This window comes from Seriola dumerili, unplaced genomic scaffold (genome assembly GCF_002260705.1).
Source record: "Seriola dumerili isolate Sdu_G_001 unplaced genomic scaffold, Sdu_1.0 BDQW01000052.1, whole genome shotgun sequence".
NCBI lineage: Eukaryota > Metazoa > Chordata > Actinopteri > Carangiformes > Carangidae > Seriola > Seriola dumerili.
In genome coordinates, this window is record NW_019174307.1 from 12198386 (window position 1) to 12222613 (window position 24228).

The window sequence follows — 24228 nt, forward strand, 5'->3', positions numbered from 1 at the left end:
ATGGAAATGTGTGAGCGGAATCCGTTAAATCCCGGCTACGTTGGTTCTCTGCTGAATTTTGCTCCACCTGAGTCGCTGTATTTCTCCAACTTGCGGGGTAATGGAGCCCACATACCCGGGCTGCATCAGATCCCTTACAACAGGAGAGAGGTGTGCACGCTCCCGTGGACTTCCTCAAGTTCGTGCACGTCCAGACCAGCAGCACCACCACCACAGAGCCGCGCCTTTGGCGGCTACTGTCCGCCGTTTCTGTCCAATAACTCGGTGTCTGTGAACACCAACTCCTCCGGCGGCCACGTCAAGGCGCATTTGGAGGAGTCGGCTCGATGCTTTCAGGACGCAGACCACAAGACAGAGGAGTCTGGCAGACAAGATGAGGCTTACGCCGGGGAGCATGGGGCAGTCAGTGACCGCGGCTACTCGGACCTTCACAGCCGGTCTCACGGTCCTGGAGCCCAGTTGAACGCGGATTCTGCAGGTCCGCTGAACGTGACCGGCACCAAACAGGAACAGAACTGCTTTCAGCCACCATCCAGTAACACATGCTCCAGGACGACTTTTGCTGAAGGTTAAGTAGCCTATAGAATTATTTTGTTGTTTCAACTATTTCTACACTTAATAATTATGTAGCCTAATTATAAAAAGAAAACACCTTGATACCACATGACTTGATCTGTGCTTCCTCGTACTTACTTACTTCGTTTCATTTTGTTGCAGTAACTGTTTATCTCCTATTACATCATCATGATGGACTAACCAATCTACATTGGCGCATAATGTTAAATAGGAGTTATAGTGAGACTTTATAGTTTGTGTGTGATAATCATAAGTTCACTGACTGTTATAGCCAGTTTACATCTCCTTTGATATTCAGTTCATTTTAATATTCCTATTATGTCCTGACAGAAGCTACTGTTAGTGCCTAGTACTATTAGCCCTCTGCTCCCATAGTATAGTGTGTGTCTGTGTGTGTGTGTCTGTGTGTGTGTATATATATATAGCCTGTACTATAGGCGTGCCTTCTTATATTTACTATAATATTAAACCCTTTTTTGCAAGATATTTACTCATCTAATATGAACACCACTATAAGCAGCAGGATCAGTTATTTCCCTTCAGACAATATTACTGTTGCTGTATAAAAACCTGTTTTCACCTCTGCTCCCTCCAGGTGCCCCATGGTGCTCGTCACAAGTGAGAACCCGAAAGAAGAGAAAGCCTTACACGAAGCCACAGCTGGCTGAACTTGAGAATGAATTCATGATGAACGAATTCATCAACAGACAGAAACGAAAAGAGCTGTCAGACAGACTGGACCTGAGCGACCAACAAGTGAAAATCTGGTTTCAGAACCGGAGGATGAAGAAGAAGCGGCTCATGATGCGCGAGCAGGCTTTCTCCGCGTACTGATGACCTTTGGACTTGATCATGACCAGCAGCGCACAGAACATGTTGTGTTGTAGCCTTGTATGAATGTTGCAGCACATCACAAGCCCTCTCGGTTTGTGGCACTGACTTGTATTTATAGCCCAAATCAGTGTAAAATGTTTGTATTCCAGTCACACAGTAGGCTCGGGGTTTAATCAAGTCACAGCCAGTCAGTGATATTAACAGCAGGCTGATAAAGAATACATAGCAGTTTAAGATACAACAGATTTTTATCCAGCTGGTCATCTCTGACCGAGGCTCTCCAAATGCGCAGTAGGCCCTGACTCCTGCTGGGCCTTGCCGCGGTTAAAAAATAAAACAGTGAACCTGATTCTTTCTCATCCAACACAAATGTCAGGCCTGTTGAAGCAGCATTATGGCTCTGTATGTTTTTGTGTATTTTGTAATATGGCCTGCGCATGTAGTGCAGGGCCTAATGTGGAAGCAAACAGTCAAGTTCATGTTTACGGGGGTTTACTAAAGTCAGTATTTCAAAGTATATTATAACTGCATGTCTATTTCCTAATTGCTGTTATTTAGTTAAATGCCGGATTCCCCCCTAAAGTTATTGTAAGTCTGTTAAAATGAGCAACGTCACATTTTTCTTGTGTGTGGCCGCGGCCACATTCAAGTTCGGTCTGTGGAGCAGAAGATTTGCGGCGGCATTTAGTGGTAAAAGGTATTTACTTCAAATGTGTGTGAAACAAAGTGGGTTGTGGATGAGAAACGTCCTGGTTGTGTCAGTTAAAGCCACATTATAACTGTGCTGAATGAAGCTCCGGTTGTCAGTGTCAGACCTGGTTTTATGTTGTTACACACATGAGACGGTTGCATTGGAACCACTCTTGCTTTGAAAATCTATCCTTTATAAGTAAATACATACTTGATTTAATGTATATTTAACCTCGGATTGGACTTGTTAAAAAAAACAACAAAAAAACAAAAAGCATTCCGGAAGAGCATGTTGTTGGTAAACATAAAAATGTGGATGAGACTTTTTACGCACGGACCAGAGGTCTTGTAAAGTTGACGCAACCTGAGGATGAACACATTTGTAAATAAAGCACATTTTAAATGACCTGTAGCCACATTATTGTGCATCATGTGAGTGGTTTTATATTTTCAGGCAGGGTACTGAATAGCGAGTTTTGGATTCTCGATCATCAGTCAGTCGCTCACTAGCTGATAATAGACATTATATCTTTTGATATATATAAAAACTCACAGCCTCCTGCAGCTCAGCCCACCAATTTTTTAGTTATTATTATTATTATTATTATTATTATTATTATTATTATTATTGTTATTATTATTTTAGATAGGGGTCAAAAGGATTGATTTAAGAAACCTCGGTGGTTATGTTTGCGGCGGCGGAAGGACCAGCGCCTGTGTCCTTACCTGTCCCTCACTTTCTAAATGAATTCATTAATATGCATGAGAGGAAAGTATTTGTTGCCCAGACACTTTAATGACTTCCTGCTACTAATTTTTTAAAATGAAACACCCTGGTCTGCATTCAGATTTCCCTTTGGCAAATATCTATCCTCATATTCATCATGCACGTTCAAAAACAAAAGAATCAACATTTCCATAACAAAAGTGACTGCTTTAGCATTATCAGCTATGTCATAATCACCCACTGCAACTTTTACTTCGAAATTCACCAGCAAATACTTCAAAATAGCACTTTGACTGGATTTTTTTTTAAAGTAAGCAATATTTTACTTGTATATGTATATGCGGTTAAATTTAGGTCACATGTGCCTTTCTAATATTTAGCTTCCCTCCTCTGCGCAGATTCCTCCTCCCAGTTAAAGCATAACGCAGCAGCAGCTCGCTCCCTCTGCCAAGACCTCCACATGCCAGCTGGAGGTTACTGTGGCTGTGTGACCAAATGGATCTGGTGTGACTCAGAAATCATACCTGCGACTTTTAATTTCACTGTATGTGTGTGTAGCTACACATCACATCAATTTTGAATGCGATTTATTTGCCAATTTAGGTTCCTCTGCGCGCGTTAGAGATCATTTAGATAACGCATGTGGTATGATCACATATAAGTTTGTATTTACAAAAGCACTTCACTGTTTTGTTAAGTGGTTGCAAAAACACTAGTTTCCACATTGTGGTCGAGAATAGGCAAAGTTTAAGGCTGCAAGGCACAAGTGGTCAGAGAGTGAAGCTGCAGCTATTAAAGAAAACCAACCACCAACAGACTAATACGCAGGACACTAGATCTATTAATGGTGCCTCCCATTGCATCATCATCACGTCATCATCACCTCATTACTGTGGCTATTATGTTTCTGTAATACTGCAGTCGTATTAAAGGTTCATGAAAGTCAGTAACATTTTGAACCTATAATTTGTAATGAAACGTGAAGAGATGGTTCTCCCATTAGTGACTGTCACAGATCTCAGTTCTCTCAAATTTTGGGGCTTTTATTTTGTAGAACTATTGGGGCTAAATTTTTCTTTTTTTTAATTATTGTGAAAGCCTTGTTATTTATTTATTTATTTTTTAATCTTCAATTTCTGACATAATCGACGCTCGTGCGCTGCAGGCCGCTTGTTTTCCAGCTATGTGTTTGTCTGCTTTTTCTCATCTTAAAATCCCCACCACACGCCATCTTTCACCTACTATTAGTTTTTATTGCTCAGACTGTTGTTGAGCAGCTACACCGAGTTTTCTCCGTGTGCAATACTGCAACGTTTCCCCTCAGTATTTGTTGCTTTATTGCTTTACTGCCAAACACAGCCAGACAGCGCCATGTAACTCAGGCTCCTCGAGATAGTGGGGGCGCCAAAACAAAGTTAAGGTCAAGTTAGTATAGGCTTTGCACTGCTACTTCCAACAATATTACTACCACAAAGTTACTTCTTTGTGAGGATATATATATCTCACCAACGCGAACAAGCTTGAAGTGGCTTCTTATATCGATTTGGTTAAAATTATAGTATTAAACTTAATATGACGCACATAAAACTGGCTCAGCAGCACGAGATTTTAAGCTGAGCAGCACCCGCCTGCAGTGTCATTTAAAATGTGTAATGTTAAAGTGAATCAACCGATGCTCCTTATTTGTTGCATGCATCTACAATAATGATAATAATAAAAATAGCTTAATAATAATATTTTATTTGTTTTAAAATAAATAAAATCTATACGCTTTACAACAAACAAATTAGGGCAATAAAAACCGCAACGTAAAGGAGTCAGATAAGTGACAAGCAACAGGTCGCAGACTTTGTCTGAGGTAAATAAACTAATTCAGTCCTAAAATTAACATTTAACATTTCACTGCAATGCAAGAGGTAAAGATATTTTTTGTAGTTTTTGGATGAATTTGTTTAGAAATTTCCAGTTTTCACCTTTTATGTCTGGTGAAAATACGAAATTTGTGTTGCATGTATCTTTGTGAACTGCCTGTGGGCTTTCAACGTGAAAGTGTGGTGAAGGGCTGAAGACAGAGAAAGAGCTGATTTTACCCCCAATAACAATAAACCCCCAGTTCGTCTTTAAGCTTCTTCCACATTGTTGTGTGACCTTCAAGCTTAAAGCAGAGAAGAATCCACTGGTTCTTTCACCACATTCTACTGAGCTACACACGCGAGAGCTGCGTTTCTACTGGAGGATCATTTTGTGGTCACTGACCAGTATCAGGCCACAACTATGTTTTCTTTCAATATCGTCCTTCCCTTTTCCATTTAGTTTAAGAATAAACATAAAAAAAAAATAATACTCACGTCGACAAAAAAAAAAAATATATTGGTGGAGGCTTGGAGATGTGAGGTTATCCGTTCACCAGAGTTTTAACTCCGTTGAGCCCACAGAGAGGGGAGGCCTGGACACTGCAGGCATGGCTGCTTTCGCGCAATAAAATGATTTGGGTGCAGAGGCTTGTTGGTGAATGCTTGGTGGACATCACCTAGACCACAGACGGGTCAAAGCTGGTTGTTTTGGACTTGGCAATGCTCTACTCGGTGATTCATGCTTGCAATTGACTTAGCTTATGTTTTTTGTTTTTTTTGTGTCAGATCCAAATCCATCAGCGTCTTCTGCAGTCGCAACAGCATACCGTGGGCTGTTTTATTTGGCTGTTTTCAAACGCGTTCATCTGCGTTGAATATTAGAGTCTAACAAATGAAAAACAAAGCAACAGTTAATGTTTTAACATTCTCATGCAGGCCGCTTTTAAAGCTGAGGCACACATGGGCTAGTTCGCGTGCTTTGCAATAGAATTTATATTTGAATTTATTGTAGTGCAGCAATTTTGTAGTCTTTTATTTCTTTTGTGGTGCCTGGACTTTATTTTGCCTCGTGCTGCAGGCCAGGCGGTTTGTAATTGACAATGAATCCAAATACTTTCCTGCGAACGTTTGTTTGTGTGTATTTAACTGTCCTCCAACCATCATGGCGCTCGGTGATTATATGCAATGAACCCTAAAATGTATTTGCATAAAACACCCGACTTAATGAGTCGCTTGTGAATCACATACTGTTCTGCCGTCTTCATGGTTTAACCGTGCAGCAAGGCACATGCACCACCGGTGGCCTTGGTGCCATTCTCCTCAGGCTTTGCATGAAGTGCGGAGGTCAACTTCAATGTTTTCCAGCCTAACTGTTGCTACAGACAAACATGCTTCCTCCAAAGTGGGCAAATTAATTGAGGAACGAGCGTGTGCGGGTGTCATTACATGTCATTACACGATGGAGATGGTGCTACTGCAAAGCTTTAAATCAAATATTCCAGCTGTGGTTCACAAATTTCTTTTCTTTTTTTCCTGAGCTATAGGGCAAGAAGGCTGGAGAGGAGTTTCCTCTGCAGCCAGGGAGCCAATGAAGTCTCTTGCATGCGCTCACATGAGTTTCTCCGGACAGTTTTTAATGACTGATATTGATGTATGGTAATTTCTTAGCTGGATCACATGACACAATTACCTCAAGAATCGATCAAGATGTATTGCAGGTCTGCCTACGTTTCCGATTTTTTCTCCCTGGTGGGGTCTTTCCACACGCCTGTGGTGCTATAGATGGACAAAGTTTAACACAGTCAAGCTGCCAATTCCTTTCCTCTCTTGCAAAGAGGGAAAGGGAAGAAGAGATATGACGGAATACGATGATCGCAGCTGTGCGTCAAATATGTATTTACCGAGCTGCACTTATTACGTTTCGACGCCCGATTTTACATCAGTCTCCTCCTTTTTACCGCAGACTACTTCGTGTCAGATTAATTTCCCCTATTCTCCCAACATAGCCCAGGTCCAACCTGTTCGAGAAGTCGCTTTCAGGGATTATGGACTGGACCATCCCAGCAAATGGCACTACAGGGGCAATTACGCGTCTTACTACTCAACGGACGAGATAATGCATCGGGACTTAATCCAGTCCTCAAGCAGCAGGGCGGATGTGATATTCAAAAACGAGTCCTTGTACGGCCACCACGCAGGGACGAGCTCGCCGTGCAATTTCTTCGCCGGTGTCGGCCGGAACGGGGTTCTTCCCCAGGGCTTCGACCAGTTTTTTGACACTCCCAACTCGGAGAAGCCCTGCGCGGAGCTCCCCAACAAACAAAAGACAGACTCTGCTGTTCCCGGAGATGCTGCTGAAAACACCAATCAGGCTTTCACCAAACTAGAGGAGCACAAAGCTGACCCGACCGGGAGCGTGGACGAGGACTCATCCTCCAACTGCGGCGACAAGAACAACCAACAGAGTAAGTATTTCCCTCTATGTCCTGGGTATAAGGTGCTCACTGTAGACAAAAGAGTCTCTAGGCTGCACTGTGTCCAGCACCAGTGGCCGTCCTGGGTTATGTGCCGCTTTATAAGCATGCAAAAGCTTTTATATCCCTATAAGATTTACTTTACGGTTGTAAAGGTATTTACAATGGGAAACAGTCAAGTAACCATAGTTTAAAAGGTTGCCTGGTGTCTAGAAACAATATGTAGGTGCTGAAATTGATTTGTGTTGATGGGGAATTGGAGAAAATTAGAAATCGTTTTTATTAAAGTTTATTTTATCATCTTATAGGCAATGTTGTGCAGATATAACGACACCTTTTTATAGGGAACAGAAGCTGTAACGCGGCAGTCTGTCTCCAAACAGCAACATATGTCTAAAATTCAGTGCAGTGAGTTCATTTTAATGCTAATACTTCTGTTGTTGTCAGTCTCACTGTGTGTTTGTGTCTCTCTCTCTCTCTCTCTCTCTCTCTCTCTCTGTGTGTGTGTGTGTGTGTGTGTGTGTGTGTGGGCCTTTGTGCACAAATTAATAAATAAATAAATGTATGTGTCAACTATGTTAACTGCACTTGAGTCAGAATTTTATGACCAGATCTTCATTTTTTTTCACGCTTTTTTTTAAAATTTATTTTGTTTGTTTGTTTGTCTTGTGCAGGTTCATCAACCAAGTCCAGGAAGAAGAGGTGCCCTTACTCCAAATACCAGATCCGAGAACTTGAACGAGAGTTTTTCTTCAACGTGTACATTAACAAAGAGAAGCGGCTGCAACTGTCCAGGATGTTAAACCTGTCAGATCGGCAGGTGAAGATTTGGTTTCAAAATAGAAGAATGAAAGAGAAAAAGCTGAACCGCGACCGCCTACAGTATTTCACTGGGAACCCTTTATTCTGATACCTGACATAGTAGCACACACACACACACACACACACACACACACACGCGGGGGTAAAATAGGTGGTATACACTATCATATGTTTGAAAGACTGGCCCCTCTCTGCATATTTGAACCCTGGTCGTTTTTATTGATGATCAGCTTATTTTACAAAAATCTGGCATTTAAAAAAAAAAAAAAAAAAAAAAAGGAAAAAAAAAAGGAAAAAAGTGCCATATTTTTGCAAACAATTCTTGCATTTATTTATTTGTGTTCATATATTTTCGCGTTATTGGCAGCCCGATCTTTCAGCAAAGTACGAGCTGTGCTTTGACATGATTTCTATAAACTCTATAGGCTTTCTTCTTCCTTGTGTATGTGCATTTATTCAGACGCATGTAATGTTCGTTGTGGTGTGAAATAAAGTAGACACGACAAATGTTGTATCATAGTCACGAAACCTGTCACATGGTCTCAACCAAGTCCTGTAAAAAAAAAAAGAAAAAAAAGAAAAGAAAAATACATATGACGACGCTTCAATGGCGAAGTTTGGCGCTTGCAGGCCTGTATGGTCCCGTTATTTCCTCTGCTTTCAAACACTGAATTGTTTACTAAACCTTGAACCGTCTAGACAGTATAATAAAACTAGCTGTAAATGTCTAAATAGGGGGCTATTGGATTTTTGGTGTCCCAACCCCCAGACCACAAGAGGCCAGATTCTCCCTCCTGCCTCACAGTAGTTTCACTTCAGGCTACAAATGTTTAGAGAATGCAAAGAGATTTCTGCGCATCCCGTCCATATTTAGCTCCTTCTCACATCTCGTGGGCACTTGAGATGTTTACCAGTGTTTAACATTAGGGAATAATGGAAGATATTCTAACAAGGAGCCGCCATCTGAAAGGATAAGTAATCTTTTCAAGTTTATCCGCTTGTGTCGCTTTTGAATCGCAAAGGAGAGAGATTTCTAGATGGAGCCGGAAAGAAAAGCGCATTTCTTTTTCACCCCTTCTTGAACGAATGCAGGTGAAACGTTTCTTTCTTTGTGCAGCTCCACTTTAAGCTGCTTCCACACGAAGGGGAATCATCTGAATGCCATACTTTACCTCAGCAGTGTTTATCATTCTTATTTTTGTAATCAACAGAGAGACAGATTAAATAAATGCATCCAATCCACACAAACACTCTTTATTGATAATTCATGTGATGCGGGTGGATTATTTTCACTTTAGGTCTTTGCACCAACAATCCCACCCCCCTCTCATGTCTCAGCGACCTTTATGAAAACAACGCAGTGGGATTAATGCTCATTTCACGTGTGATGTAGGCCTATCACGTCTGCAGTAATTTCCCAAAAAGGCTGTAAGAAAACTGAGGTTTCATTAAGCGTTTAATTGGGTTGTCATCATGTCCTACAGTGAAATTACATTACCAACTGTGTGGGGTAATTCACTTTGATTCTCGGTGTATCCACATGAGGGCAGACTTGCTGCTCTGGCTTCACGTGGAAATGCAGAGTTCAGCCAAATTGAACATGGACCCTGCATGAGAATCAGTCAGTGGAGGAATAATCCGCACAGCACAGGTTTTATTTAGACTTTCATTTCAATTCCAGCTGCACCAATTAGCTTTAATTATATTGTGTTTTCATCAGAAGAATTTCTTCTTCTTTTTTTTTACATTTTAATTTTCCTTTTTAAAAAAAAAAAAAAAAAAAAAAACGCCCCAAAGCACCTGGTTTTATATCAAATTCTTCAAAAGTCTGTTTTTTCTCTGGAGATCTCAGAACATAAACAGATTATTGTAGCACACGCTGTTGTTTCCACTCGGTGCCAAGTTGAATCGATGCAAGTCCTGTGTGGCATCTTCCACGCCGTAATTACATTTGCGAGTCATGTTCAAGTCTTTGGAAAAGGACAAGGCGAACAAAAGAAATATAATTCTCCTCCGTGTCTCTGTCACCTGAACCCCACAGGCTTCAGTCTCCACCTGAAGGCCGCAGAATCCTGCAGGCCACAGAAATCTGCCTCTATAAACTCCAGATATTGTGGCATTGAGAGGGTGGGGGGGGGTGGGGGTGGATTATTGACATAAATACACTTTGCGTTTCTTTGAATTTAATTTCATGTTGCAGCTTTATAAATGTTATTCAGTTGTCGTTTATCTGTGTCTGTAATATCTGTTGACTATTTGCTTACACAAGAGCAGAAAGTTTCTCCACTAAACGAGTGAGACATTGTTGCACTTTCAAGCTTTCACTTTTGCCTGAAACTACAATAATGGCAGTGTCTTTTTTTCCTCAGTCTCTCTACCCTCGTATGTTATATTTTTATATGCTCTGTCTTTATGTTTTAAACAATATATCTCCTGGCATTTTATTATTATTGCTATTCTTATTATTATCATTATTAATATTATTATTATTGCCTAACACGCGGACCAATTTGTTTTCCACTTCGAAATATCAGCAGTACTTGTGTATATTTTGAGCATGTATGGATAGTTGTTTATACATGAAGAATAAATTCCCCTATTAAAGATGTTTTTTTTTTAGTGCGTCACATGATGTGAGAAACAGCCCAGTGTTATATCTCTGAGCAATTTCCATGATTAGAAACATGATTCTTAAAACAAAAATGATGTCCGTGTTCTCAGATGTCTCAGTTAAATGTTATTTTTTTCTTTATTTAAAATAACCGAATATGGTACAACGATGGATGTATTTTCTAAAGTTATTCCATGATTAAAAAGAGGAGAATAAACAGGCCTGTATTGTGTTGTCAGTGAGTCCTGTGATGTTGAGATCATTTGCATATCGCACATGTTTATTTAAAACCATCTCTTAACATCTAACAGTCTTGAAAACAACCAGGACGGGTGTGTGCAAGTCCTCTCACACACGTGTGGCATTAATACTGAAGATACAATTATTTCAAGCTGCAGTCACTGTGTTTAGTTTTATTTATAAATAGAACCATTGGGAATACTTATGTCATTTTCTGCTCGGTGGATATTTTCAGGCAGAAGTTGTTTTTTTTTTTTATTCTGTTCCCCCTCAGTTTAACACTCTCTCACACATTTGCCTTCCTTGCAGACAAAAACAATGGAACTCCGAGCAAAAATAGTCCCCCAGACTGTGTAACTGCGCCGACTCCTCCAGCACACTCTTATTTTCAACTTTGCATTTGAACGTCGAAAATGCAAACGGCGGTGTTGCTCTTCGTGGTGTGTGCAAATAATAAAATACACTTTCCTATATGGGTTTTTAAAAAAAAGTACTTAATTTCCAAAATGCAAAGCTTTGCACAACTATAATGTTGACCTTCATGCATCCAAACCTCCGAGTAGCTGATTCGTTCACGTTTGTGAATGGTGCACTCACATTTTTTACAGTCCAGGTTCCTTATTTTCAATGTTGACATCATGCAGGAAATGTAAAAGGCCGTTGTCCTTATTTCGAATGAACTCGACAAAAAAAACAAAACAAAAAAAAAGTGAAAATGAGCAAAACTAATAAAACAAACTTCAAACCGCGACTTAATGAAACAAAGAGGAAGCAGCATATCTACACCATGTCATATTTATCCTTTTGTTTCCACTTTGAAGTCAAAAATACTGGAGACAGTAAAAACATATGCAAATACAGTTAATGTGTGCTCTGTCGTTGGTGGGCTTGGAGTCATGTGAATGGTTAATATGAATGGAAAAGAAATAGATTCAGTAGAGCTGGTTACATTCTGTGAAATAGTCTGCAGTTGTCGCCTATGCGCCATGTAGGCAGCATTTTACGCACACACACACACACACACACACTCACACACACACACACACACACACACTTCCAGTCTCTCACACAAAGAGACAAATATCCTTTGGGCATTTTACACATGAAATAAAAAACACTTCACAGAATCTCAGTTGTTAGCACATGAGATCCAAATCAATGCGCAATGTCTTAGTTTATTCAAACGCTTCAGTTTTAGTGAACAGTAAAGTCCCGCGATGCCCCTGTTGTCTTCAGCGTCTGTAAACCAATTTCAAGTCCGTGTTGTAGGTGTCGCTGTTGACCACGTCTGCATCCGCAGTGCGAGCGCGTGCAGGGAGAGGAGGCTGCGTCTCAAGGCCATTTTCAAATCTCATTGGTGGGCTTGTCATGTGGTCGGGAGGCATCCTGACTTACACGGAGATTGTTTTTCCTAGATATGTCAGCTTACAAAGGACATCTCTCTTCTCTAAAGAACTTAACCCCCAAAAATGTCCTTCCCCAGTAGCTCTCCTGCGGCAAACACATTTCTAGTGGACTCTTTAATAGGTGCCTGCAGGACGGACAGCTTTTACTCCAACAGCAACATGTACGTGCCGTCCGCCTCAGAAATGGGAACTTACGGAATGCAAACCTGTGGACTCTTGCCGTCTTTCGGCAAAAGAGGGGAGGTCAACCACCAAAATATGGGCATGAATGTCCACTCGTACATACCTCAAATAGATAACTGGACTGATCCGAACAGACCCTGCAGAATAGAGCCGTCCAGTCAGATGACAAACTGTTCATTTTCACAGAGCATAAAGGAAGAGAGTAACTGCTGCATGTACTCCGATAAGAGAGTGCAGAAAGTCAGCCTGACAGAAGTCCCCGCATATTCTGTTATTCCCGAGTCCTGTCCCGTCGATGGTCCCGAGATCCCGGTCCCGGGCTATTTCAGACTGAGCCAAACTTATGCGAATGGGAAGCATCAGGAAAACTACTGCCATGAGCCGCCGAGTCCAAACCCAACACTGATGCAGCTGAGCCGGCTCACCCCGAAACCGCAGTCCTCCTCCTCGTCCTCTTCTAATTTTGCAGAGGTGGAAAAGAAACGCGAGGACGTCCAACAAGACCCCGAGACCTCAAGGACTCCGGTCCCCCCAGCAGAAAGCCCGGAACCTCCCAAGTCCAGCTCTGAGGAGAAGAACTGCTCCATGGAAGCCTCTGTGTCCAGTCCTGAGCTGCAACAGAAAGAAGGCAAAGGTGGGTTGGCTACAATGAAAAGCTTTTATCTTGTGGCGCTGTGCTGAGAAGGCTCCAGCATCATAAAACCAAGTATAAAACACAAACAACCCTAAAGTCGTAATGTTTAATGAGAGTCTTTCTCAGGTTGCAGTGATAGGCAGCAGAGAATGGTTTTACCATGCAGCATGCAGACTGTGTGTCCCCTGCTCCTGATATTTAAATCCAAATAATGCATTTTATATATAATATAAATTATATATAGCCTATATATTTCAGTCTGTCGCTTTATATTTAGACATATTACACAATATTCAGAAACAAAAAAAAAATCAACCTAAGCTGCACTGATAAGTCCACCTCATATTTGTGGTACAAATTCAAAATTCAGTGACTCAAGGATCTTCAGAAATTGGTGCATTTGCAGCTACAGCTGAATTCTATCAGTCTGTGTCTTTGAAGGAGCCTTGATAACAAAAACCACTGCTTGAAATTCATCATTTTAGCAATTTAAGTTAATCAAAGATTACATTGATGACAGGCTAATACATTTAATATTTAATGAAATGAATGGATTTTTTTTATCACGTTTGAAGCTGTACAAAGATGTATTTATTCATGGAGTGCGTTTTGATCAGCTGGGGTTTCATTTCATTTCTATCTCATTAGTGGTGGCATGCAGGTGACTAATAACACCGCCCTGGATATTATTTATTCTTGGGGAAAGCCTTTTATATTGTCTTATTTCCCAGAGGTGAAATGTGAAGCAGCAGGTGAGACTTGGTTGAAACTGAAGCACCGGGCTTAAACACTAACTAATGTCTCTGATCTGAATCTTTACAGACTGCAGTGACACCCCGACGAGCAACTGGTTAACAGCAAAAAGTGGGAGAAAGAAAAGATGCCCTTACACAAAGCACCAGACCTTGGAGTTGGAGAAGGAGTTTCTGTTCAATATGTATCTGACCCGAGAGCGCCGCCTAGAGATCAGCAGGAGCGTCAACCTGACCGACAGGCAGGTCAAGATCTGGTTTCAGAACCGCAGGATGAAACTGAAGAAAATGAACAGGGAAAACCGCATCCGTGAACTGACCTCAAACCTCACCTTTTCGTGAGCCCGCATGTATCAGTGGTTAGCTATCTTTTATTTTTATGTCTCTCATATTCAGTTTGATGCTTTGGTGGCATTGGACGTTTATCTTCAATTTCAACGAAACTGTGACTATATATATATAAATATATGCCATTTTTAGTACTTTGTGTGGAGTCGTGTGTTTGTGTTATTTTATCACAGGGTAACACTTTTTTTTTGGTCTTAAATTATTGGAGTAGATTTCTTCCCTCTGCCAGTAGACATAGATATTCTATTGTGTCGCGATGGCGAGCTGTGTGGAAAGATGTTTCTTTATTTCAGTCATGAAAGCACATTTATTGTCCTATAGTGCAACATTTGTTTTACAGTAAAAGTGCAAGCCATTTGCTCAATAGTGAAATGTTTCTATGGGCCATTAAAGTGGCGGAAAACGATGTTTATCTGTGAATTTACTGCATGTTTGTGGCATGTATCTTGCAATAAATAGATTGTCAAATAAGCTTGTCTTCTTTTTTTTGAACTGTCCAAGTTTCTGGTGCACTGTTTTCTCATCCATCAGTAGTTGCTGCATTAGTAATCCGCGGTGTTATTTGCTTTAATGCAGGGGCTTTTTTTTTTTTTTGCTTAAAACTGTTATGAAGCGAAGGGAAAAAAAAAACCCAAAACAAGAAAAATACATTTTCTAAAGGAGCCTATTGCACTTTAGTAAAATGTCTAAAAGAAGTGGTCCTAATGTTTCTAATTTCACTGGATGTTTACACTTGTGATCTAACTTCATGTGACGATGAGCCTACAAGCTTAATAAAAAATAAGAATGGGTTTGCGGGCTATAGCAGGCTTAACACATGCTGTTGGGGTAAAACAATGAATCTGTCATTACAAGCGTTCCAAGATAGTCCATGCTCCCTGAAGACAAACTGAAAACTACACTCTGATATTTGTTACAGGAGGTGCAAAACAACAACAACAAAATAACAAACAAACAAACAAAAAAACAAAAGCAAAAAATGATCAAAATAGTGTAAATAGCCTTCTCTGCCGCAGAAGAAGAGTGAAGCAGAGAGACGCAAAAAGAGGCGGGGGTCCGTCTAATCAAATAAACATGGTGTTGATTTTATTTCCTGGCCTGTTTGTGACTAAACTAATGGTCTATAAGGACTCGATCAGGCGGGCTAAGTTATGGTCAAGCACAAATCCACAGGCAAAGAATCAGCTCTTCCTCCTTTTACGAGCTACGCAGGCCTGAATGGCCACGTTGCATTTCTGTTCATTCTGCAGAATAACTTCACATTTCATCATTAATCTTTGATAAAATAACGTGGAGCTGCAGCTCTGACCTCAATCTGGACTTATTTATCTGGACATGTGCCTTTTTTTCTGGACTGAAGTTACAAATTCATCTTCATAACATGCAAAAAAAAGATAATTTCACTTACACTATGAAGAAAATGTAAGATATATATATATTACTCTTGAATAATATCTTTCAGACACAGATGGACTTTGCTTCTCCAAGTCTTTTTTTTTTTTTTTTTTTTTTTTTTTTAATTTGACGCGCATGTATATATCACACGCACCTCATAAAACATTTATTGATACATAAAGATATTATTGCTCTCCTTTGAATGAATACAATAATTTCACAACTGCCATTTCCTGCTTAACTTTAAAAAATTCAACCAACCCAGAAAATGTTTCCTCACCGAATATTAACAATGGATTCAACGCATTGTGAACGGAAAATGGCGTCTGTTATTTTACAGCATGTTATTACATCTATTTTACGAGGACTCCGTAAGTCTATAAAGCATTTTACTAGCAGTGAGGGTATCAGGACGTTATTATAAGAGTTTTTCTCAAACATTAAGATGCAGGGAATCCGCCTTTGGTTTAAGTGTGTGTGTGTGTGTATGTGTGTGTGTGTGTGTGTGTGTATGTGTGTGTGTGTGTGTGTGTGTGTGTGTGTATGTGTGTGTGTGTGTGTGTGTGTATGTGTGTGCGTGTGGAAAATGTCTTATTCCTTTTTTTTTTTTGTATTGTTGCAACATCCTGCAGCCTCAAGCTCATGAGAAACAGAAAGGGGGGGGGGACCATTTGCAATTATTTGAACGATTGTTTTCTCCCTCTAGTCACATCTGACGGGGCTTTTTATTATTTGTGAAATGAAAAGCTAAATTAAACCTGACGAAGAAAAAAAAAAGAGAGAGAGCAAGGGCAGGATTGATTTACTCGCTGTATTGGTAAATATGACCACGTGATCCATGTAACCAATCCCTGTAGATGCAGGCCAGCAAAAATACTATGATTGTTCATAGAGAGAAGCTTCCCGTAACAGTGCAACCCTTATTATATGAGTAGGAAGAGATCAAAAATGTCTTCCAGTGGCACTCTCAGTAACTGCTATGTGGACGCTATTATGGGCCAGGAGCCGGAGGATGTGTACGGTGCTCGCTTTATTCAGGCTCCACACACGGTGACCCCGAGGCCGTCAGGTGCTGGGGACAACGCAGACTTCGCCTCTTGCAATTTTGCACCAAAGTCCGCCGTTTTCTCGTCGTCGTGGTCCTCGGTTCACCCGCAGGGGATTTATCATCCGTACGTGCACCACCACCACCACCACTCCCACCACCACCAGTCCCATCTGCCCGCCTCGGACGGCAGATATGTCGGCGTCCGCTCCTGGATGGACCCCATCTCCAACCACGTTTCGTTCGCCGGATTTCACTCGGGCTCCGGTCGGCCGTACGGGGCGAAACCCGAGGTGCTGCCGCCGAAAGCTACTGAGTGCGACGCGTCGGAGGCAGAGGCTCGGCCGCTCGCCGGCGAGTTCGCGTGTGGAGTATCGGAGTGTCCAGAAAAGGCGAGCAAAGAGCACAGTGGAAGTGAGCTTTCGAGCCACAGCGAGCCCAAAGAGGAGAAACAACAACAACTTGACCCAAGTAAGTGAACGAAATTGCCGGTCCTGATTTACAACCCCAAGAACTGTATGAGCTGGGTGTGTAAAACTGGAGGTTTTACTAACCTATAAAAGTGTCTCGTAGCATACCGCGGCTCGGGAAGGGGAAAAACCCGCCCTACACGGGTTATTACAGGGGGGATCCTAAACTATTCCATGTCACAGGACACCTAAAATAGACACACGTTGCTCCTTTTCGATAAGATTTTACCTGATGGGCCAGATTTAGGCCTCGTTTTCTTTCTTCTGTTCGTGGGGACAAACCGTGTAATCGAAATAGTCAATCTTTGCGCACTGTCAATCAAAAACTAAACTCTTCATTTCTCATTTTGCTTTCGATTCCCTGACACCACACCACTAACCCCCCCAACCTACACCCCCACCCTAATCAGCTCCCCGAAACCCCACTTTAGAAAGCATTTTACATTAAAGTTGAATTTCAGCAACATCCTCATCACATGTGCCTTCACTTCAACATGTGTCTCTCTCTCTCTCTCCCCCATGTTTTTTTTTCTTCCCTCAGACAACCCTGCAGCAAACTGGATTCATGCACGCTCAACGAGAAAGAAGCGATGCCCCTACACTAAATATCAGACTTTAGAGCTGGAGAAGGAGTTCCTCTACAACATGTATTTGACAAGAGACCGACGCTACGAGGTGGCCCGCATACTCAGTTTAACCGAGAGACAAGTGAAGATCTGGTTCCAGAACAGGAGGATGAAAATGAAGAAGATGAACAGAGAGAGGAGCAGCAAGGAGCAGCTATAGAGTTCAGTGCTGCTGCCATTTCACACGTTTTGATCTTTGTACCAACGAAGCCATCTGGACAATTACATTTACTTTGGTAGGAACCTCGGTATCCAGTTTTTTTTTTTGTTATTTTATTTTTTATTATTTTATTTTAATTGTTTTTGAAATCCTAAGTAGTAAATATTGAGAGTCAGTGCCGTAACGTATTGACCAAAAGGGCATCACGTGCAGGAATCTGTTCTTACAGGATCTGTCAGACATGATATTTTCTGTTTTACACTTTCACACAATCAACGAACTGTATTCATTCGCTTTCTCGAATTTGTTTAAACGCCCTCCCTCCCTCCGTCCCTGCCACAGTAGGAAACCCTGCTCGTGTGTATTGCTTTTATAGTTGTTAAGAACCCGGAATTTGTATGTAAAACATTTTCACAAGACAGCCGTGCACATGCTGCTGTCAGTAAAAGCCGTGCACACTTTAACTTGCTGTAATTGTTGACCGTGCAGGTGTAGCTATAATCACGCCCGTGATGCCTTCTCAAAAAAAAAAAACCCAAAAAACCCCAAAACAACAATTGAAGGGAGGGAAAGCAAATTCTCAATTTAATCTTAAACATCGATAAACATATTAACATTATTTCCTTTAATTAACAACATCTGGCCACTCTGTCTGCATGCTGCTGGTATATTCTGGGCTGTTTTTGTATTTGAGTTCTTTAAATCGGAATGATTCCCTGAGGCCTTGTTTGCACAAAGACTGCTGGAATAAATGTCCCGCAGGTAAATTAAAAAACACAAAATTTTAACCCGACAGAGTCATTTCCAAACAGTCTAATTTTCTTATTTGCAGCTCTTTTTTTAAACGCTAACTGAGGTTACTTACTGTATGTTAGATTTCGCTTTTTAAAACATTGGATTTGAATGGTTAGAACAAGTAATAAAGTGTTTACGACTGGAAGAGGTGTTGCGGCGGATTTCCAATTTATTGTCCAACTTGTACGAATAATTGCTTTAAAGCAGGAAGAAACGTGGTCCAATAAAGCTATAGAAATGGCTAGACGTCTGGCCTAAATGAGTTTATGAGCCCGGCAAGTAATTACACTCTCCTTTGAAACCCCCTTTTCTTGGGCGTTTGCGTCTGTTGCTGACAAACAGAATGTAGACACTTTTCCACAGGGTGTCTGGTCGATGAATTGTTTCAGAGGAAATCAACCCCCCCCCCCCCCCCCCCCCACCTTAATGGTCACGTTTATTCATCAACTCCACTTTCCACCGATGGGAAAAAAAACTTAACTTTGACTGGTGTCCAGTGCAGTATCACAGTCTGATGAATTTCTCTTATTCTAAATCATGAAACTATTCAGGCTGTGTTTCAGTTTAACCTCAGACATGCTGCATCTGTGGAAACAAAACTGACCTGAGGTGAAATAGACCTTGAGAATTTGTTTTGTTTGTTAAACTTGTGCAAATGAATATGCGATACCATGTTCAACTGCAGTAGTTTAAATGATTTAATTTAAAGAAAAAGCCTGAGAGCTGTAAGTGTAAACAGCCTGCAGCCTGTTTACCTTCACTGCAGCCTGGCCTTCACTGGGGAGGGAATGTGGGCGCTAGAGGGCGATATTGTTCTTTTAGTCTCACTTACAGCAGTTGATTCACAGCTGGAACATGCACACAACACAACATGGACCATACCACACACTAGCCTGTATATTCATGGATTTATTGATGTAGATGAAAGAAAGAAAGAAAAAAAAAGACAGTAAATCTTTGAATGTCAGTTATAAAACAGGAGCTTTTCTGCTCATGATCCTCTAAAAAGTGCAGAGTTAGTATGGGGGTGAATTTAGAATTTTAAAGCAACAACAATGAAACTATTTTCGGATTTGAATGGGAAGCTGCTGTTATTAAACTACAGCAGCACCTTGACGCTTCTTTAACAGTTGAAAACATGAAACTCCAAAATTTTAAAAGCCTATTGCAGTTGTTGATGTACAGATTATTTTTTTCTTTTAAATGTGATAATTTCCAGACCCCGCATTTCAACGGCAGCTCAATTTAATCAATCCAGAAATGGCATCAGAAGCCAGGAGCAGCCTCAGTCTATCACCATTTATACAGTAAAAAAACAAAACAAAAACAAAAAAAAAAGCAGATGTTAACTCTGAACTGTCCATTCCAAGGCCACATCCTCTTCTGCACTCCATCAAATAGATTTAATATTTTCTCTGCGCCGTGAAGCAGTCCTCTGTTGTCCGCGCACTATTGTAAGGACTCCTTGTTTTATTCAAGCCACACGACGCTCAAATACAAGCGTCGTTGCAACGTGGATCTTTTTGATGTTGTTGTTGTTAAAATCACTGACATAAATAAAGCGGAGTGATGGTGCTGGCTGCTATATTGGGCCTTGGGAAAGAAAACATCCTATATCTTTTTTTTCCCCCCTGTTTCCACATGGCACGGAAAAATGTACAGAGTTACGCGCTGCACAGAATCATCACTGAAACCTTTAAAGCAATTAAATACTATACGTTTAATTAGACGAATTAAAAGTAGGTTTCTCTGACTCCTAAACGAACAAAAACAGACTTAAGGCCCCTACAGAGTCTCCTGGTTTTCCATTATCTGATATAAAACCCGCTAAACTATCAAAGCTCACTGCTGATAGACATTTACTGTCGCTGACTTGTGGCTGGAAACGGATTATAAAAGCCGAAAAAAAACGCTTCTCCTGCTTGTGTTTTAATACACTCTGCATTGAGTGCTGCAGCAGAATAAGAGTCCCCCCCCTTCCACACACACACACACACCCGCACCACCGTTAGTGAATCCTACTGCCCTGGGTCCTGAGGACTTACAGTGAACATTACTTTAATCATCACCACTGAAAGTGATGATTGTCATGAGGTTTCCAGTTGTTTCCAAACTCCTCCCCCCCTTTCTCTTTCTCAAGATGGACACAAGATATTGAAGCAATTAGATGAAAACACGGAATTGATTGTTTGCGCCTCGATCCGGACGCACTGGTCTACATGTGCGAGAAGACCAGTGGCCTTTGAATCCAGTCGGCTGGTGACTACATGGGTGACTGTCATTGCTGAAAACTTGACCCCACAGTGACCACGTTCTGCTGCTTCTTTATTTGGACACATACTATACACGATGACACGCTGCTGACACGCGCGCAATAACTGGCTCAAACATTTTCTTTGATAAAGAGAAACGTACGTTGGAACACATTGGAGGGGAGGATGGGGGGGGGGGATTTCTGTCAGTGTCTTCCTCGGTCATGTGCCTCTTTCCTTACAGGCCAAGAGTGAGGTCAGCTCGCCTTGTCTCTCACTCTTTTGCCGTTCGCTGCTGTGTAGTCATGTTAGACCCCGCAGATGCTTTATTGCTCCACATCCACTCACTTTGTCCAGTGTTGTTTCTGCCAGGGCTGCACGGAGGCCAAGATATAATGGCTGTGAAACTGAGCTGAGCGTTAGGGATTGGGAACACAATCCCAATCCCCCTAATGTTGGAGCTTTTCTAGAGCAGCGTTAAATAGTCTATACTGCTATTAAAAGAAATGTGTGTGAGGGACAATATGTCTGAGCACGAGAACAGTTTCTTGGCTATTCATAAAAGGCATATTGGTGTGTGTTTGTGTGTGTGTGTGTGAGTGAATAAAAATGCATATTTATAGTTACTGATTAATATTGTTTCATTCTGTCACCATTTAATTGCTTAGCATGTTTTTTTTGTTTTTGTTTTTTCATTGTTTACATTAAAACATATATTTATAAGAAAAAAAAAACAACATGCAGTGTTTTTTCTGTATTCAATTTTCAACTGCTGCTGTAATAAACCAGTGCAGTGAAACGGGTCTAATATTATGGGATTGATTTCAAAGATTTCATGACTTCAGCTGATAGTTGAGATTTATTATCAAACCTACAGGCGACGTAAAAAATCCAACAGACGTGCTGTCGTGCCTTTAATCCCCCGCACCGCCACCTCGGTGTAAAATTATTCATTAAGATGATTAAGTTTCGACTCTTCCATTAGTCTTCCTCTTCGTTTTAATCCACAACAAAAGCAACGACGACTCTGAATCAGTTCAGGTCTGTGACGCAGTCTGACAAGCAGCACGTCCTGCAGTGAGTTTCTATGGGAGGATGAGACTGAATACAGAACATTTAAACATCAAGGCAACGATGTCGCCCAAGAAACGCAATATGTTGAATCCTGGACTTAGCTGCACAGCCTCCAGTGGATCAGGAGATTTATAGTTCAGAATCATTAAAGCTGCACAATCACCAGCACGAATGACTTAAATGTGAAGTTTTGGTGTGAACAATGTACTTGATCTGATGTTATCTTTCCTCCCTAGCGAGTTTCATAGACTACTATTCGAAACGAGTGCAGGCCTACTGCACTAAAAAGCTGAGAGTAAGTAGTCTAACACAAACACACACACACACACACACACACACACACACACACACACACACACACACACACATAGACACATACACACAGAGAGTACTGAAATGATCAGTGGAACCAAAAGAAGAAGAAGAAGAAAAAAAACGCCACAAGGGTTAACTGCCGAGGAATCAGGCCGCACAGAAAGTACAATTAGAGCTCTGTGATGAAAGGAAACCATAACATTTGAGCCTAAGTAGATTATGTCACATTACCATAACCCATAGGCCACTTCCCTGTTCGGCACCTCTCCTATTAAGCACGTTACATTTCTAAATCGCTTTATATATAATTGTATTCTTATTTTAAATAATTTCGCCTTTGTAACTCAAAACGAGCTTCATAGGAGATGACGATTTAAACGCACATACAAACGCTAATTTAATTTAACTGGCATGAGAGGAAGCTAATGTGGATGAACAGTGAGGAAACAGAGAGAGAAAGAGAGAGAGAGAGATAACTCGTGAATTAATATGGAAAACATGAGGACCTGTTCATCTCTAGTGTGCTAGGTGTGTGCAACAGCCCACCAGCAGCAGCAGCAGCAACAACCCTGTCTGGGATTAAACCGCACCTCACCAAAAAAAAACCACCCCCCACTGACCTAATGCTGGCAAGGTCTAGTTTCCTTTCTCATCACACCAGGGACATTTATTCTTTTCATTATTAAACTTTGGCTCAGTTTATTATTATTTTTAAAAGCCCCATAAGTGCACGCACTGTTTATAAAAAATTCTTTTATTTTCTGCTACTTGTTTTCCCTAATCTATACAAAGCCACTGTATAGGCGCGATATGTTGGTCTTAAGCTCCCCATCATTCAGTTACTGCAGACCGGGTCCACCAGCACATCACATACCGGAGCTCACATCGTTCTTCCAGTGTCAACGTGGCGACTCTCTTTCCGTCTGTGACCTCAAATAAAAAGGCGGTAACATCATGTTAGAGGAATGAGCAGACAAATAGTCCCGTATCTTTGTACCGAGACTAAACCGATGTTAATCCAGATTTGTTTTTTTTTTCCTCTTCTTCTTCTTCTTCTCTGCAATAGAGCCACCCAATCCCAACAGATTATACCAGACTATACAGTTACAGTGCTGTCATAGTTGTGTAATGCAACAAATTCTGATCTCTTGCATTACACACACACACACACACACACACACACACACACAAGCTATGAGACTATAGGACAGGAAACCAGAGACAGAGCCATGGCCTGATCATAAATCGCACCGTGCTGACTCTGGCATGCCACCAGATGAACAAGAATGAAATGAAAGAAATTCCTTTTTTTTTTTTTTTTGCTGCAGAAATATTCACACAGACGGACAGACAGTGTTTAGCCTTTAAATCTTCATGGTCAGAAAAAAAAACTTATATGCCATAATTTATCTCCCTCTAGTTTTCTCTTCATATATTTCAGAATAACAGCAGGCCTGTGTGAGAGCGCGGAGAGAGAGGACGATGGCCTGGTATGGTATATGTTCAGCCACAGCTGCAGGAGACGCTCAAGTCCATTTCAAACATCCTGTCGTCTGGAACAATAACCGCCACTGTCACGACGTTAGAGGAACTAAGTTAAGGATAAACTGTATTTTCATTTAGCCCTTTATTCACGCGTCAGTATCATTTATTATTGAGCCTAATGAGAAAGCTGTTTTTATCGTGTGACATGATGTTAACAGCTGGTGCACAGGCCGCTCACTGAAAAGCAAGAAAAGAGAAAAAAAAAGACACAAACGCTGAATCTCATTGGTGCAAAAAGCTTCCATTCGACACGAAATAATTTCTAGCAACAGCTCATGTTTTTTTTAGTTAAGCTTTAAAAAGAAACAGTCTGCCTTTCATTCCGATTAAAATAAAAAATGGTTTTGTGCTGAAAAGCGGATTAATTTTATAATGTTAACTATTTTATGTTATTCTACAAA

The 24228-nt window shown here is 41.0% G+C and overlaps 4 protein-coding genes across 4 annotated transcripts; all 4 read left to right on the top strand.

Annotated features, from left to right (window-relative positions):
- On the top strand, positions 1-1410 carry hoxd12 (homeobox D12). The gene is made up of 2 exons (XM_022741150.1): positions 1-568; positions 1172-1410. Exons 1-2 carry the CDS (start codon positions 1-3, stop codon positions 1408-1410), a joined length of 807 nt encoding a protein of 268 aa, XP_022596871.1.
- A 5033-nt stretch (positions 1411-6443) lies between these two features.
- Positions 6444-8064, top strand: LOC111218583 (homeobox protein Hox-D11a-like). The gene is made up of 2 exons (XM_022740952.1): positions 6444-7145; positions 7829-8064. Exons 1-2 carry the CDS (start codon positions 6536-6538, stop codon positions 8062-8064), a joined length of 846 nt encoding a protein of 281 aa, XP_022596673.1. The 5' UTR covers positions 6444-6535.
- Positions 8065-12296: 4232 nt separating this feature from the next.
- Positions 12297-14373, top strand: hoxd10 (homeobox D10). Its single transcript, XM_022740964.1, has 2 exons — positions 12297-13050; positions 13873-14373. Exons 1-2 carry the CDS (start codon positions 12297-12299, stop codon positions 14142-14144), a joined length of 1026 nt encoding a protein of 341 aa, XP_022596685.1. The 3' UTR covers positions 14145-14373.
- Positions 14374-16472: 2099 nt separating this feature from the next.
- Positions 16473-18853, top strand: LOC111218407 (homeobox protein Hox-D9a-like). The gene is made up of 2 exons (XM_022740704.1): positions 16473-17061; positions 17602-18853. The coding sequence occupies exons 1-2, from the start codon at positions 16473-16475 to the stop codon at positions 17844-17846; spliced, it is 834 nt and encodes a 277-aa protein (XP_022596425.1). The 3' UTR covers positions 17847-18853.
- Positions 18854-24228: the final 5375 nt, after the last annotated feature.